Raw genomic sequence first — 13,837 nt, 5'->3', positions numbered from 1 at the left:
TTCATCCTAGAGAAGGTTAAACCGGGCTGCTCCTTGGAGGCAAGGATTCTGAGGCTCTGTCTAACATACTTTGGACTTGTAAGGAAAGACCGGTCCTTGGAGAAGGACATTATGCTTGGGAGGGTGGAGGGACAGCGCAGGAGGGGAAGGCCCTCTAGAAGATGGACTGATTTGGTGACTGGGGCAATTGGGATGAGTGTGTCGGAGACAGTGAGATTGGCATAGGACAGAGCAGGGTTTAGGGCTGTTGCACATAGGGTCGCTATGAGTCGCAAACGACTCGACGGCCCATAACAGCGACAACATGAGATAAAGTGCCACCATTCATTCCTCTGAGGAATATTCTAGTTGTCTTTCCAAGATCTACTTACCTATTCTTCTAGCAGTGTGAGGAATAATCAGTACTCTTCACTGATACCACAGTTCAGGGGTGTTAACTCTTCCTCGACCTGCCTTATTTAAGGTCCAGCTTTCAGATGTGTGGTGGTGTGTACCGTCGACTCAGAACCGGCCCGTGGCTGACCCTCCAGAGGGTTTTCGAGGCAGTAAATCACATGAGGGGAGAGCGTTTATTTTTCTCCCATGAAGCAGCTGGTGGGTTTGAAGTATAATAGGACGATAGTTGGGTGTATGGGAAATAATTGAAAAGACCATGATATAGGTCAGGCACACCTTAGTCCTTAAAGTGGCGTCTTTGGTCTTTGACAGCAGAGTTTCCCAGTGTAACACGTCTTTCCATTTCTTGACTGTTGCTACCGTGGGTGTCGATTGTGGATCCAAGTGAAAATCCGACAACTTCCATCTTTTCTTTGTTTACCTAGTGTTGCTGTGAGTTTGAACTGACCTGAGAGTTCCTAACAACAAATTAGAGACACAGGTGTGCACTTCTGTGTTTACAACAGGAATACCTCTCACTGTGGGTACTTCTGAGTTGACATCTACAACTTCAAGCCAATAGGCTAAATGCCCCTTAATTAAAAGACAGTGGAAATCAGAACCCACACATTTCATGATGTGACTGCTGTCACACCTGTACCCTGGAAAGTCTGAAGTCTAAGGGTTCAAGAGACCAGCTGCCTTGTGCCCTGCTGGCTGTGTCCGCAGACCAGGTGTGCCACATCTCTGTGCGTGGGGTTTCACCTGTAAAGTAAGGACCACGAGAGCTGTACCCTCAATGAGAGGTCTGCCGGAAGGCCCCAGAAGGGCACCCAGCACTGCAGGCCCATGACTTGGGTTCATTCTTACTCCAGATTTTTGCTGCATTAAAATCCACAGTGAACGAGGTCACTTGAAGCTTTGACAAAATCCATCAGAAAATGTATTTTGAGGCATTTGAAAAAAATACTAAGCTCTACAGTAAGTCTGTTAACTGGAGCTAAGATGAGCAGGGATTGTGAATTATGGGCAGTCTTGTTGCTGGTCTACGGGTACTGACAGGGTGGTCACCAGAGGAACAGGGAAAGCAGGTGGAGCACTGTGCAAGAGAGACACTGCTTCTGGCTCTGTCCCTGTCTGTTCCGTCATGCAGATACCAAGGGGACCACTGAACACTTTATTTAAATGACAGTTGGTAAAGCAGATCGGTTTCCGTTTAATCACTTACACACATTCTGTTTTCTGACATTTTTGACAGTACCCACAACTCCTCCTGCTTTCTGTCTATACTTCTCATTGCTGTTTACAATTCTGTCCTCTCCCTTCTGTCCCAGGGCTCCATCATGGGCCAGCGGCTCTTCTGATCTCATTTGGCTGGTCATTTCAGAGAAGAGTGTGGCTGAGATGAGAGTTGAGCCACATTGGTAAGGATGGTTCTGGGTTTCAGGGGTGAACAAGGACCATCCTCTCTGGGATTCTATCCATCTTCATTCACCTGGCAGTGTTGCCTGATGCAGCACTTGGGTTCTGTTCCACACCCTTCTGTCTGGGATAATCTTGGGTTCTGTTCCACATTGTGCCCTCCTCCCCCATCTGCGATAATCTTGAGCTCTGTTCCACATTGTCCATGCTGGCTGGAATAATCTGCAGCCACTGAATTGGGTAGCACACAATATCTTCTTGTTGTGGTTCCAGGAGCACGGCTGCCCCTCAATTCCTGCTCCTGTCCACCAGTACCACAGGGATGAGGCCACTGTTCTGATCACTTGTTTGACTGATAGTTGATATGTCCATCTTATTTCAACAAGCAGTGGACAGGACAAAAAAATTAGTCCCATCCCTGAGCCTTGAATGTGAAAGAGTTGTACTTAAACTGATGAGAAGGGGTAGGCTAATCTGAAAATAGAAGTTTAATGGAAGAAATAAGTTTCAACTTTCTGTGTATGCCATCCCATTATTATCTTGTTCACATAGTTTCTGCAGAGAAATCAGAACGTTATCTAATAATTTCCCCTTTATAGGAGACTCTGATTTTCTCTCGTTTCTTTTAGTATTCTATCCTTATCTGTTAATTTAGAGACTATAACTATGATGTCTTGATGCTTTTCTTTTGGGGTCTAGTCTATTTGGTGTTTGCTGAACTTCTTGGATATGAATTTTTCTGTCCTTCATAATATCTGGGAAGTTCTATTACCTCTTCCATCATTCTCTCAGTGATTTCTCTGTCCCTCTCATGTTCGAGAATTCCAGTCATGCATATGTTGTCCCTTTTGATGTCATCCCACGTGATTCTAATACTTTCTTAATTTTCTTCAAGTCTCATCTCTGATTTTTCTTCTAGTTTGTTTCCATTGAGGCTCTTGTCTTCCAGCCCACTGACTCTCTTTTCCATCTCTTTTGTTCTACATCTTTGTCCCTCCAGCGTGTTGGACACTTGTGCCATTTCCGTCTTAATATCTTGGGTTGCATTTTCATGCATTTCTGTTATTTCCGGTACTGTGTTGGCTGTACCCTCTCTGTCTTGTGATCATTTTTTTAAGTTCTTGTATCTCTTTATGTTGTTGTTTTTGTTGAGTGCCTTCAAGTCCAGCACAACTCATAGCAACTCTATGAACAAAAGGCCTGACCCCCACCCCCGCACACACATACACACAACCATTGTCATTTATCAAAGTTCATAGAGTTTCCAGAGGCATGTTGTTTAGGAAGCAGATGTCTCTCCTGCTCCCAATCTTTATGTATAGTTTCAATTTTTTATCTCATCTTTTGCATTTTCTTCTGTAGTTGTTCACTGATATGTTTCTTCCGGTTTCCCATCTCTGGAATTTTTGCTTTCTTAGTGGTTTCCATTATTTCTTCTATCATTTGCACCTTCATCTGTTTTAATAACTCTGCATCAACATCTTCCTTCTGGTTCTCTGTGTTTAAGGTATTCTTTGAGCCTATAATATGCTCTACATTTTTAGCAGAAAGGTTGATTTGTTTGGGGCTTCCTGCTGCTTCTTGACATTATGTGACTCTTTTCTTGGTAGATGTTAGGCTGTTATAAATGTGTTATGTCCCAGGTGAGGGTGATGTTCCGTGAAGGACCTGGATATTGGTTGTCCTGTTCCCCATGGCTTAAGAAGTAAGTCTGATATTTACAGCAGCAATGTACCTATGTCTACACCAAAGCCAAACCCCTGCTCCTGAGTTGATTCTTCCCCACAGAGACTGTGGGACTGAGGAGAATGGCCCCCGGGGGTTTCCAAGGCAGACGCCCAGCCTTCTCCCTCGGCGACTGTCGATCCAGTGCACTGCTCAGTTGTCAGGAGAGCACTTAACCAGGAGGGCACCTCTTGGCTGTCTTAAATCGCGACCTCTCCTCCCTTCTGTCTTGGATACACGTGGCCGATCACAGGCTTGGCCTCCATGGCAGAATCCTGCACTGGATTCCCCTGGAGGCTGTTTCTTCAGTTTCTCTGTACCCAGTGCTGACAAGTGGGTCTCTGCTCATCCACTCTCTGAGGCTATCAATCTTTGCAAGAGAAGACGGCTCATCTCTCTTCCCAGGAGCCTCTGGTGTGATTCGAACTGCCAACTGACAGTAGCCACACCACCACCAGGCTTTCTTGGGTGTTCGGAAAGCTTGGTTGACTTTAATGCTTCTTAGCAGTTGGATGGGAAGCTGCTCACAAGTGAAGATTAAACAAGTGATGTTAAGTGGCCTTCTCTTTCCATGATACTTTGTATTTATTTTAAACTTTTTTTTATGATAGAAGGTAAAGTCTGTAGAATCAGTTGGTATTCCATTCTGCCATTCACCTGTTCCTTGAGTGATGACATTGATGACAGTTTCCACACTGTATCCTCCATTCTGCCATTCACCTGCATAACAAGTGATAACATTGATGACAGTCCTAACAGTGTATCGTCACTTTCCACACTGTCTTTCTACAGTTTCCGTTCATCTCTCCATCCTCTCCCTTTCTACCTTTGGAGCTCCATCTTTGGACAAATGCTGGCCTGGCCTGTGACCCTGTACAGTTGAATGTTCTAAGGACTAGGTACCTTCCTGCAAACAGGGACGCATTTACAGCCAGCATGTTTTAGAGACTTTCACTGTGTTGTTTTGGGGTCAAGTTGACTACAACTCAGAGCAACCCTGTGCAAAGCACATCTGAGTCTTGCCTTATCCTTGGTCATCCTCATGGTCTTATTTTTTACAGTCATTGTGTCGGTGCTTTTTGTTGAAGGTCTTCCTCTCTTTTGCTGACCTTTCTTAACATGATGTCTTTTTCCAAGGACCAGCCCTCCTAACAACATGCCCAAAGAATGTGTGGCGAAGTCTCACCATCCTTGCCTCTGAAAAGCCCTCTGGTTGCACGTCCTCCAGTCCAGATTTGTTCCCTTGGCTGTCCGTGGGAAATTCAGTGCTCTTCTGCAACACCACCGCTCAGAGGCATCGGTTTTCCTTCTGTCTTCCTTACTTGTTTTCCAGCTCTCAGATGCATAGCAAGTGACTGAAAAGACCATGGCTTAAATCAGGCGTACCTTAGACAAGAAATCCAACAAAAACAGCAGCATATCAGAATTGAACGATGGCTGATAGGACAGCACTGGACTTGTGTGCTTGCCCGAGTTGAGCCACAGGGAGTGAGTCAAAGGAAGTGTTAGCAGTGCTCGGAGCCTCTGCGCACTTGGGACTAAGTTTTGTAGAGAATAAGAAACACACAGATAAATGTTCTATCAGTTTTGATGTAATCAAAGCTATGTGGAAATAATAGGTATGTAACTGCTGCTGTTATGTACCGTAGAGTTGGAACCGACCCGTAGCTGATCATCTGATGGGCTTTCAGAGATAGTAAATCACACAGGAAGAGGTTGCCCATCCTTCTTCTGTGGAGCAGCTGGTGGCCTCGAACCGTGTGCCTTCAGGATTGCAGCACAGCTTCTTGCCACTGTGCCACCAGAGCTCCCTACATAAGCCTATTATGGAAACGCACGCAGCCCTCCTCCACCTTTTCTGTTTTGTTTTTACCTTTTTGATCGTGAGTCAGGTGGAAGTTTACAGAACAGCTTCGTTTTCTGTTCAGCCGTTTATTTCGTGACGTTGATTGCAATTGCTCCACCTGGTCTTGGAAAGCGATTTGGAGAACTTCTGCCACCACCTGCTGCATGTTAGACACCTGTGCCAGAGTTTTATGTCACACAGACCTTCCTTTTACAATTGCAGAGGGCAGGACAGGGCAGGTGCTGCCCAGACCGTGGCTGAGAAGGTTGGGATTTGAATACGGAAGTGTCTCTCACTCCTGGTAATGGCTGAGTGGCTTCGGCTGAACCGGTGCTCCCACAAATGCCTCTATGTTCCAGAGGGCATTAACGCACAATCCCCTAACAGCACTGAGCGACTCCTGAAGTGGGCAGTGTCTGGAAAGCCAGAAGAGAGGCTCCCGTTTTTAAAGAGTTGGTAGGTACATGGAGTGGAGTTTGACTCAGCAACCCTGTCGACAACCAACCTGAATCCTGTCCTGCCTTGTGCCTTCCTCGTCTCTGACACGCTGAGCCCACTGCTGAAGGCACTGTGTCAGTCCACCTCATTGGGGGTCTTCCTCTCTTTTACTGACGTTCCACCTTCCCAAGCATGACGCCCCCTCCAAGGAGTAGCCTCACTTAGCAACATGCCCAAAGTGTGAAAGCCAAAGCTTCATCACCCTTGCCTCCAAGGAGCACTCTGGCTGCACTTTCTCCAAGACAGACCTGTTTGACGTCTTGCTAGTTTACGGGATGTTCAGAGCTCTCCTCCAGCACCACAGCTCAGAGGCGTCAACTCTTCCTCTGTCATCCTTGTTCATTGTCCAGCCCTCAGATGCATAGCAAATGACTGAGAAGACCACGGCTTGAATCAGGTGCATCTTAGTCTTCATACTGACATCGTTGCTCTTCTGTATTTTGGAGAGATCCTCACAGGGGACTTGCCGAAGGCACTAGGTGTCCTTATTCCTGCTGGTAGATGCTGTCTAGTTGCCTCGGACTCATCAGGACCCCGTGTAAAGCACGCTGCCTGACACTGTGCCGTCTCACAGTTGCTCCTGCGTGTGGCTCCTTGTTGCAGCCACTGGATTTGTCCGTCAAAATGAATGTCCTTCTCTTTCATCTTAAGAAGTCACTCCCATCCTAACAGAATCTCCTTCTCTCCCTGTCCCCCAAAGGCCTGTCCGGGGACTTCCTGCGTGCAGGCAGGTACTCCGCCCACACTGTCAATGGGGCCTGGTCAGCCTGGACCTCCTGGTCCCAGTGCAGCCGAGACTGCAGCCGCGGCATCCGGAACCGGAAGCGGGTGTGTAACAATCCTGAGCCCAAGTACGGGGGGCTGCCTTGCCTGGGCCCCGCCCTGGAGTACCAGGAGTGCAACATCCTGCCTTGTCCAGGTGAGTGGAAGGTACCTGGGAAAGACGGGGAGGTCACGTGAGTATAGGGCACCTGAAAAGAGGTGGTGAACCAGGTGAGTGGGGGCTTATGAGAAAGGTGATAAAACCAGGTGAGTGGGGTACCTGGGAAAGGTGGTGATGCCAGGTGAGTGGGAACACCTGGGAAAGTGGAACGTCACTGAGCTCAGGGTCTTTAAAGACCATAAGTGCAGGTATCACATCTCAGGGGGCTGAAGGTCCACATCCAGAGCACTGTTCTAGGGGCTTCTCCTTCCTTGTCAGGGGTCCTGGGATGTCCTCTGTGTTCTCCATGGGACCCTGGGCCTCTGTGCCCCCTTTTCCAGCCAGCTTGCACCTCAGACAAGGTCTGGCAGGCAGGCTGCCTGCTGACATCTGTGGGTCCGCTGTACGTCTGACGTCAGGGGCCCCTTTGTTTAAAGCTGAATGAGATGGAGCCACTGTACTCAGACAGTGGGGTTCAGACTAGACTACACTCCTTTATTCTGATGATAAGGGAGATCAAAGCTCTGTCACAGCTCTCTGCAGAGCCGTGTGCACCCGACACTGGGCTGGTGACCAGTAGGCCTGCTGACTAGTGGTTCCCCTGTTAGTGATATGGCGGGCTACCCCCAGAGCTGCCTGGCCAGGTGGCAGGAATCTCTGAGACCCCTGGGGCCGGACTCGGTGTTCTCCTCTCCAGGAGGCCAGGCGCTCACTATGTCCTTCCTGAAAGCTGGTACAATCCCCACACCTGAGAACAGTTGCTGAGTTGAACTGAATGAGGCTTCCCAGCACCCAGCGTCCTCTGCACCCTATGGTCCCGAGTCTCAGCCTGCGACAGCCCTGTAAACCCATCTAGCATTGCATTTCTCCTGCCCCCGCCCAGGGAGCTGGGGGTTCCTGTAACTGCCAGCTTCTGTCTGCCTCATCCCCCTCCAGTCCGCCCATCCTCAGCTCCCAGGGGACCTTCAGCCTATAGCATTCCACCAGCCACACACTCCTACTGTCCCTGCTTCGAGAGAATCTCATTTGGAGCAGGGGCCATCAAGTCTGCACAGTAACGAGTGGGGACAGGGCACGGGGCCATGTCTACACTGACTACACCACGCTGTGTAATAAAGGTACAGCATCTTAGCATCTTTCCCAAAAGAAGCCACAAGCTGTTCCCAGACTTCTTGAAAAGAAAAGCCCTCTCAGGTGCTTGTAAGTGTTGGGGGTTAGGTCGTGGGCTGCAGTTGTTTGGATGTCACCAAGTTGGTGACTCATGGTGGCTCTGTGTAAAATGCTGGCATGCCAAGCATCTGTGCAGAGCGTAAGCCCCTCATGCAGGCACACTCTGTGAGCCCCTCACTGCGGACACACTGTGTGAGCCCGTCACTGCGGACACACTGTGTGAGCCCGTCACTACAGACACACTGCACGTCCCTTACTGCAGACATACTGTGCGAGCCCCTCACTGTGGACACACTGTGCGAGCCTGTCACTGCGGACACACTGTGCGAGCCTGTCACTGCGGACACACTGTGTGCATCCCTTACTGCGGACACACTGTGCGAGCCCGTTATTGTGAACACACTGTGCTAGCCTGTTACTGCAGACACACTGTGTGAGCCTGTTACTGCGGACACGCTGTGCGAGCCCATCACTACGGACACACTGTGTGCATCCCTTACTGCGGACACACTGTGCGAGCCCATTACGGTGGACACAGACTGCGAGCCCCTTACTGCAGACACACTGTGCGAACCTGTTATTATGGACACGCTGTATGAGTTCGTTACTGTGGACACCCCGTGTGAGTCCATTATGGCAGACACACTGTGTGAGTCCATTACGACAGACACACTGTGAGTCATTAAGTGTAGACACTATGTGAGTCCATCTTGCTGGGGTTTTCCTTGCTCTCACGGACTGTTTTTCCAAATATGAAGTCCTTCTCAGGGATTAGACCATCCTGAAAGAATGTATAGATGAGAAGATAGAAAGTGGATGGATGGATGGATGGATGGATGGATGAGAGAAGGATAATTAGGAGGACAGAAGATGGATGCATGGTGGTCTGGTGGATGGATCAACAGATGGAAGAATAGAAGAACAGATGATGGGTGAATGGATGGGCAGACAGATGGACATATTGATGGGCAGGTGGATGGAGGTAGTGAGGAAGGAGGGATGGATGGACAAGTGGACAGACGGATGGATGGATGGGCAGGTGGATGGAGGGACTTAAGAAGGCTGTATGGATAGCCGGAAGGATGGCAGAATACATGTGTAGATGAAAGTGAAGACACAGCCCAGCTGTGGTTCCCCTGAGGTCCCATCCTGGCCGCTGTGCTGTTTCTGGTCCCCTGGGAGTCTCTGCAGAATTCCTCCAGCCTTGGGGACTCCTCCTCTGGCTAGCCAGGCTGATATGAGGGGCTGGGAGAGGTCACAGAGCCACTTCTTTCCCACCCCCTCCAGAAGTGGAGTATCCTCCCGCGGGGGCTTAGAGGGACCAGTGAGGTCACATCCTTGCATGAAGGTCCGTGCTGTAAATAGCAGAGTGGGGGCCGTGGGAATGGCAGCCATCGTCTCCCCTACCCGACAGCAGAGCCCTCTGCCGTCAGCACAGTGTGCACTCCCTCAGGGACCCTGGGACAGACGCTGCGTGTCCTTGAGCAGAGGGTCAGGGCCAATCTCTGAGATGCTGGTCTCTGGGAAACGCCCCGCTGTCTTTGTGCTGACTCATCTCAGAGCCAGCCCAGGCCCAGAGTGCAGAGCTGGGGAGTCTTCAGATAGCTTCTATGTTCCACTGGGGGCTGTGCACTGTTGAACAGGATCGCTCCATTTCCTGTGGCTGAGTTCTTGGGCTGAGGGAGCAACTGCCAATCATCGCTCACCTTCTAGAGTATCCTCTAACCTTCTAGAACATTCCAGAGCCCTAAGTGCTTTGCTCCATCAGGGAGGAGCATTGGAGGCTGTGAGGGTTTGGCCGCTGGGCCCAGCAGCCACGGAGCCCCAGTGTGCGTGCGGACGGACTCTCCTTATCTCAGTTAGATGCTCCTCCCTGGGAACTGTTCCTTCTAAGCCTGGCTTTGGGTTTTGATTCCAACCCCACCCCTCACTTGGGTGACTTCATGTTTGGGCATTTCGTTGCCTTCATGTGATTTGTTATAAAAATAAAGCTCAAGAAAGTCTTTGCCTGTAAAGAGCCTTTCAGTTGATCTGTGAGAAATGCAGCCCCAAGTTCTAACAAATGATGAGCACGAGGAGGGTTGGAAGCTCAGTGCACATGGGCTTGAGCACGACGCGCCTCTGGGTTTTATCTAACTTCGCTGACCTAGTTAGCTCCGGTGGTGAGAAATGGCGTGGCCTTCCCCCTTGCACTCCTGCTTCTCTCCTCTGAGGACCTTGCCGGACAAAGGCAGATGCAGAGAGGGCTCTTTGTTGCTAAGCAATATTCAAATAACATGAAAGCAACTCTGAGTTTTATTTCAGCCCATAAAACCTTGGCAGGAAGCGTAAACTCCTTTCATCAGATTTCACTAAGAAGATCCCATTTTGTTCTTATTTCTCTTTTTTCCCCCCTTAAATTTTATAATGATTTGCATACAAAATTCTTATATGTTTCATTCATGTATCTTGTGTTCCACACATTCCTTCATTCACATTGTGTTTCATACGATCTGTGTTTGATAAAATTAATCACCACTGATCTATGCCCACTATTCTTTCATGTCCCCACTGTATCTTCCCAAATTCCTTCATGCCCTCCTTCTGCCCACTTAACTCTGTGATCCTGTGATTTCCCCTTCTTCCTCCCCCCCACCCCACTAAGCCCGCGGGACCCCCGAGACGTTTATCCACATCTTACTAGTCATCCCTCCAACGATTATTACAACAGAAAGCAGTCCGTTTTGTCCTTGTGGCGGGAAAGTGAGAGGCCTGGGGATGGTGCTCTGATTGTGGAGAGCATGGAGAATGAGGTGCTGGGCTCTGGGCTCCATGGAGATCAGCAGTGAGGACAGTGTGTGCTCTACAACAGGTGCTCCGTGTGTGTGTGTGTGTGTGTGTGTGTCTGTGTGTGTCTGTGTGTGTCTGTGTGCTGTACTCCCCCCGCCTGAACCCTTGGGTGCACATTCTGCTTTGTAAGCTACAAGGGTGAAATGCACATCTGTCCCGGGGGAGCAGGAACCTTTGGTGTCTTGGGGTGCTGCAGTCATCACTGGCACTCACACAGAAGGACTCAGATCCGAGAATTATCTCCCACTTCTGGGGGCTGTGGTCCAGTCAGGGCATCGGCCATGCCCTCCCATCCTTCCTCTCTGGAGAGCGCAGGTCCGGCTGCTTCCCCAGCTCCTGGGGTCTCCACAGCATCCTCCTGTGCCTCTGTCCACACACACACACATACACACACCCCTTTCACTCTCTCTCCATCTCCCTCTTTCTCTTCCTCTCTCCCTTTATGTGAATATACTTTTTTCTAATAGGGAGCTCTGGTGGCTAAGTGGTATGGAGTTGTGCTGCCAGCCCAGAGGCATGTGGTTCAAATCCACCAGCTGTTCTGCATGAGAAAGACAGATGGTCTCCCCTGTGTGCTTTAGTGCTCTGAAGCCTGCTGGAGGGTCCGCTACGGATCGCTTCCCGCCCCACGGCACACAACTCGCATACAGACAACATTCGTACAGAATTGAAACCTAACCTACTCCAGTGTGGCTTCATTTTAGAATTTCTAGGTGTTTCTCTCTTAATGCATGCCATTGCTTCAATTCTCTGTCATTCTAGAACACAACCTTCTGTAATGAAGAATTACAGAATGAGAGAGCTCTGTTGGCCTGGTGCGTAGAAAGTGATGCTACCAAGCCAAAGGTGGGTGATACTGATCTGCGGCCCTCAGGCCTGATTTTAACTCCTTTTGGTCAAACATTCTTCTGAGTGGTGTGGCACTGGTCTGTCCATTTGCTGTACAGAGGTAACTCGTGGTTGCTGTGATGCTAAACACTGTGACACTGATGTGTCAAAAGTGAGAATGGTTACCCATGGTGGACAGTGTTTGGTGGAGCTCCCTGATTAAAACAAGCTTGGAAGCAGGAGTGGCATCCACTTTTGAAATAGCTTGCCTCCGGACACTCTGAATTTGGAGAAACGATGAAAGTTACACCGATGTTCGGGTCTTTCGTTCATAGGGTTGCTGAGTCGTCTATGACTTGATGATACTTCACAACAACAACAATGAAGAATGCTTGGAAAGGGGCACGTGTCCCACTCTGGTGTGTTGCATCATCATCCTTTCTGAGGATAGAGCAGTGGATGGTCCCAGCTCTGAGGATATTGCGGGTATTTAAATCATAGCAGCGTGAAGGCCAGTAGGTGAAGTCCTGTTTCTGTGACTGTGGCCTGCAGCCAAGCTCCAGGTTCCAGCTCTGCCCCCGGACCCACTCTGCAGCCATGCCTGAGTGTACTCGGCCTCCTCGTGCCCACATAGCTAGTGGACAGCTGTGAGACCCAGGGTACTTGGTGTGGTGTGTGTGCAACCACGGCTGGCACATGCTTCTAACACTGACTGGTGGATGTGCTCACCTACAGACCCAAAAGCAGCACATTCAAGTCTACCCAGTACCTGTTCCTGGAACCCCCAGCCGTTGACAACCCCATGGGGCACAGTTCCGCACAGCCAAAATCAATGTCAAAAGAGATTTTGAAAATGACACTTGAATATCAAAAGCCCAAAACAAAGGGAAGCATTACTGAAGTAACAGAGCTGAACAAAAGATTTCAAAGGGCAGCTTAAGAAGACAAAGCAGTATTAGTACATACTGTGTGAAGAACTGGAGTTTGAGAATAAAGAAGGAACAGTTCGCTCAGAATTTTTCAAGTTGAAAGAATTGAAGTATAAATTCAAGTTTTAAATTGCAATGCTGAGAGATGCTATGGGCAAAATCTTGAATTACCCAGGAAGCATCATAAGAAGATGGAAGTAATATACAGTTACTGTACCCAAAAGGAAATAATTGACACTGAAATATTTCAGGTAGTTTTTGTATGAACAAGAGCCAATGGTAATGACAGGAGAAGTTCAGGCTGTTCTGAAGGCATTGAAAAAAAAATACTCCTGTTAATAACTGTTCTAAGAATTTTCAGAAGCCTGTTATTTAAGAAGTAGAGGACCAGTCCAGCTTCCTAGTCTGTCTTAATCTCAGAACTATGCTAATAATACCTGTCCACCATGGTTAACACTTGTAGTGTTTGACACAACATTGGCACAGCTTTCAGTATCACAGCAAACCACAAGTTATCTCAGTTCAGCAAACCGACAGACAAGTGCTGTACCGATTAGAACAATGTTCTCCCCAAACACAACAAACTTGGCAATTTAGTTTGTAACTCTAATAACAAATCAGTCTTCACATGAGGTCCCAGTCAAGGTCCTGCCTGACCTGCAGGTCTTAATTGGTTTAAACGAAAGACTTCCAGCCCACACCTGATTGTTAATTAAATAAAAAATGACCAAACAGCTTACATCTGATTATTAATTAAATCAAAATGACCAAACGCTTACACCTTAACTGTTAATTAAATAAAAATGGCTTATACATGATTGTTAATTAAATAAAAATTAACATCATATATCTGATTGTTAAATAAGAATGAATTAACAGCGTACATCTGATTGTTAATTAAATTAAAAATGACCTACCTTCCAGAATCCAACGGCTTCAAACAAGAGGCTCTAAATGAGAAGCTGTTGGGGCAAAAAACGACCTCAGGAATCGAGGGATACCAGTTGGCATGTTTCAACAAACCAGTGCAGCCTGGACATACTTGCCAGTGTATGCCAGGAAATATGCCAGTTTGGCCAACTGACTGGAAGAGCCAGGCTTATTCCCATTCACCAGAGAGGGGATCCAAAAGAGATGTGGGAATTATTGAACATTTTCATTAATACTATATGTGCAGCCTACAATATGGATTGAGGTTCAATGTCAAGAAGACAAAGATTCTCACCACTGGACCAATTGGCAGCATCAGGATGGATGGTGAAGAGATTGAGATTGAGATTGTACACAGCTTTA

General features: G+C 48.3%; 1 protein-coding gene across 1 annotated transcript in view; it reads left to right on the top strand.

The window, feature by feature from the left end:
• Window positions 1-13,837, top strand: part of SEMA5A (sema domain, seven thrombospondin repeats (type 1 and type 1-like), transmembrane domain (TM) and short cytoplasmic domain, (semaphorin) 5A) — a 299,478-nt gene that overhangs the window by 258,044 nt on the left and 27,597 nt on the right. Inside the window, exon 16 of the mRNA XM_006900152.1 lies at window positions 6,567-6,785. Within this exon, the coding sequence (XP_006900214.1) occupies window positions 6,567-6,785 (219 nt within the window). The remainder of the gene's footprint in view (window positions 1-6,566; window positions 6,786-13,837) is intronic.

Source organism: Elephantulus edwardii, unplaced genomic scaffold (assembly GCF_000299155.1).
Source record: "Elephantulus edwardii isolate Elephantulus edwardi_28Jun2011 unplaced genomic scaffold, EleEdw1.0 scaffold00274, whole genome shotgun sequence".
NCBI lineage: Eukaryota > Metazoa > Chordata > Mammalia > Macroscelidea > Macroscelididae > Elephantulus > Elephantulus edwardii.
This window is presented reverse-complemented; position numbering and strand designations above follow the sequence as displayed.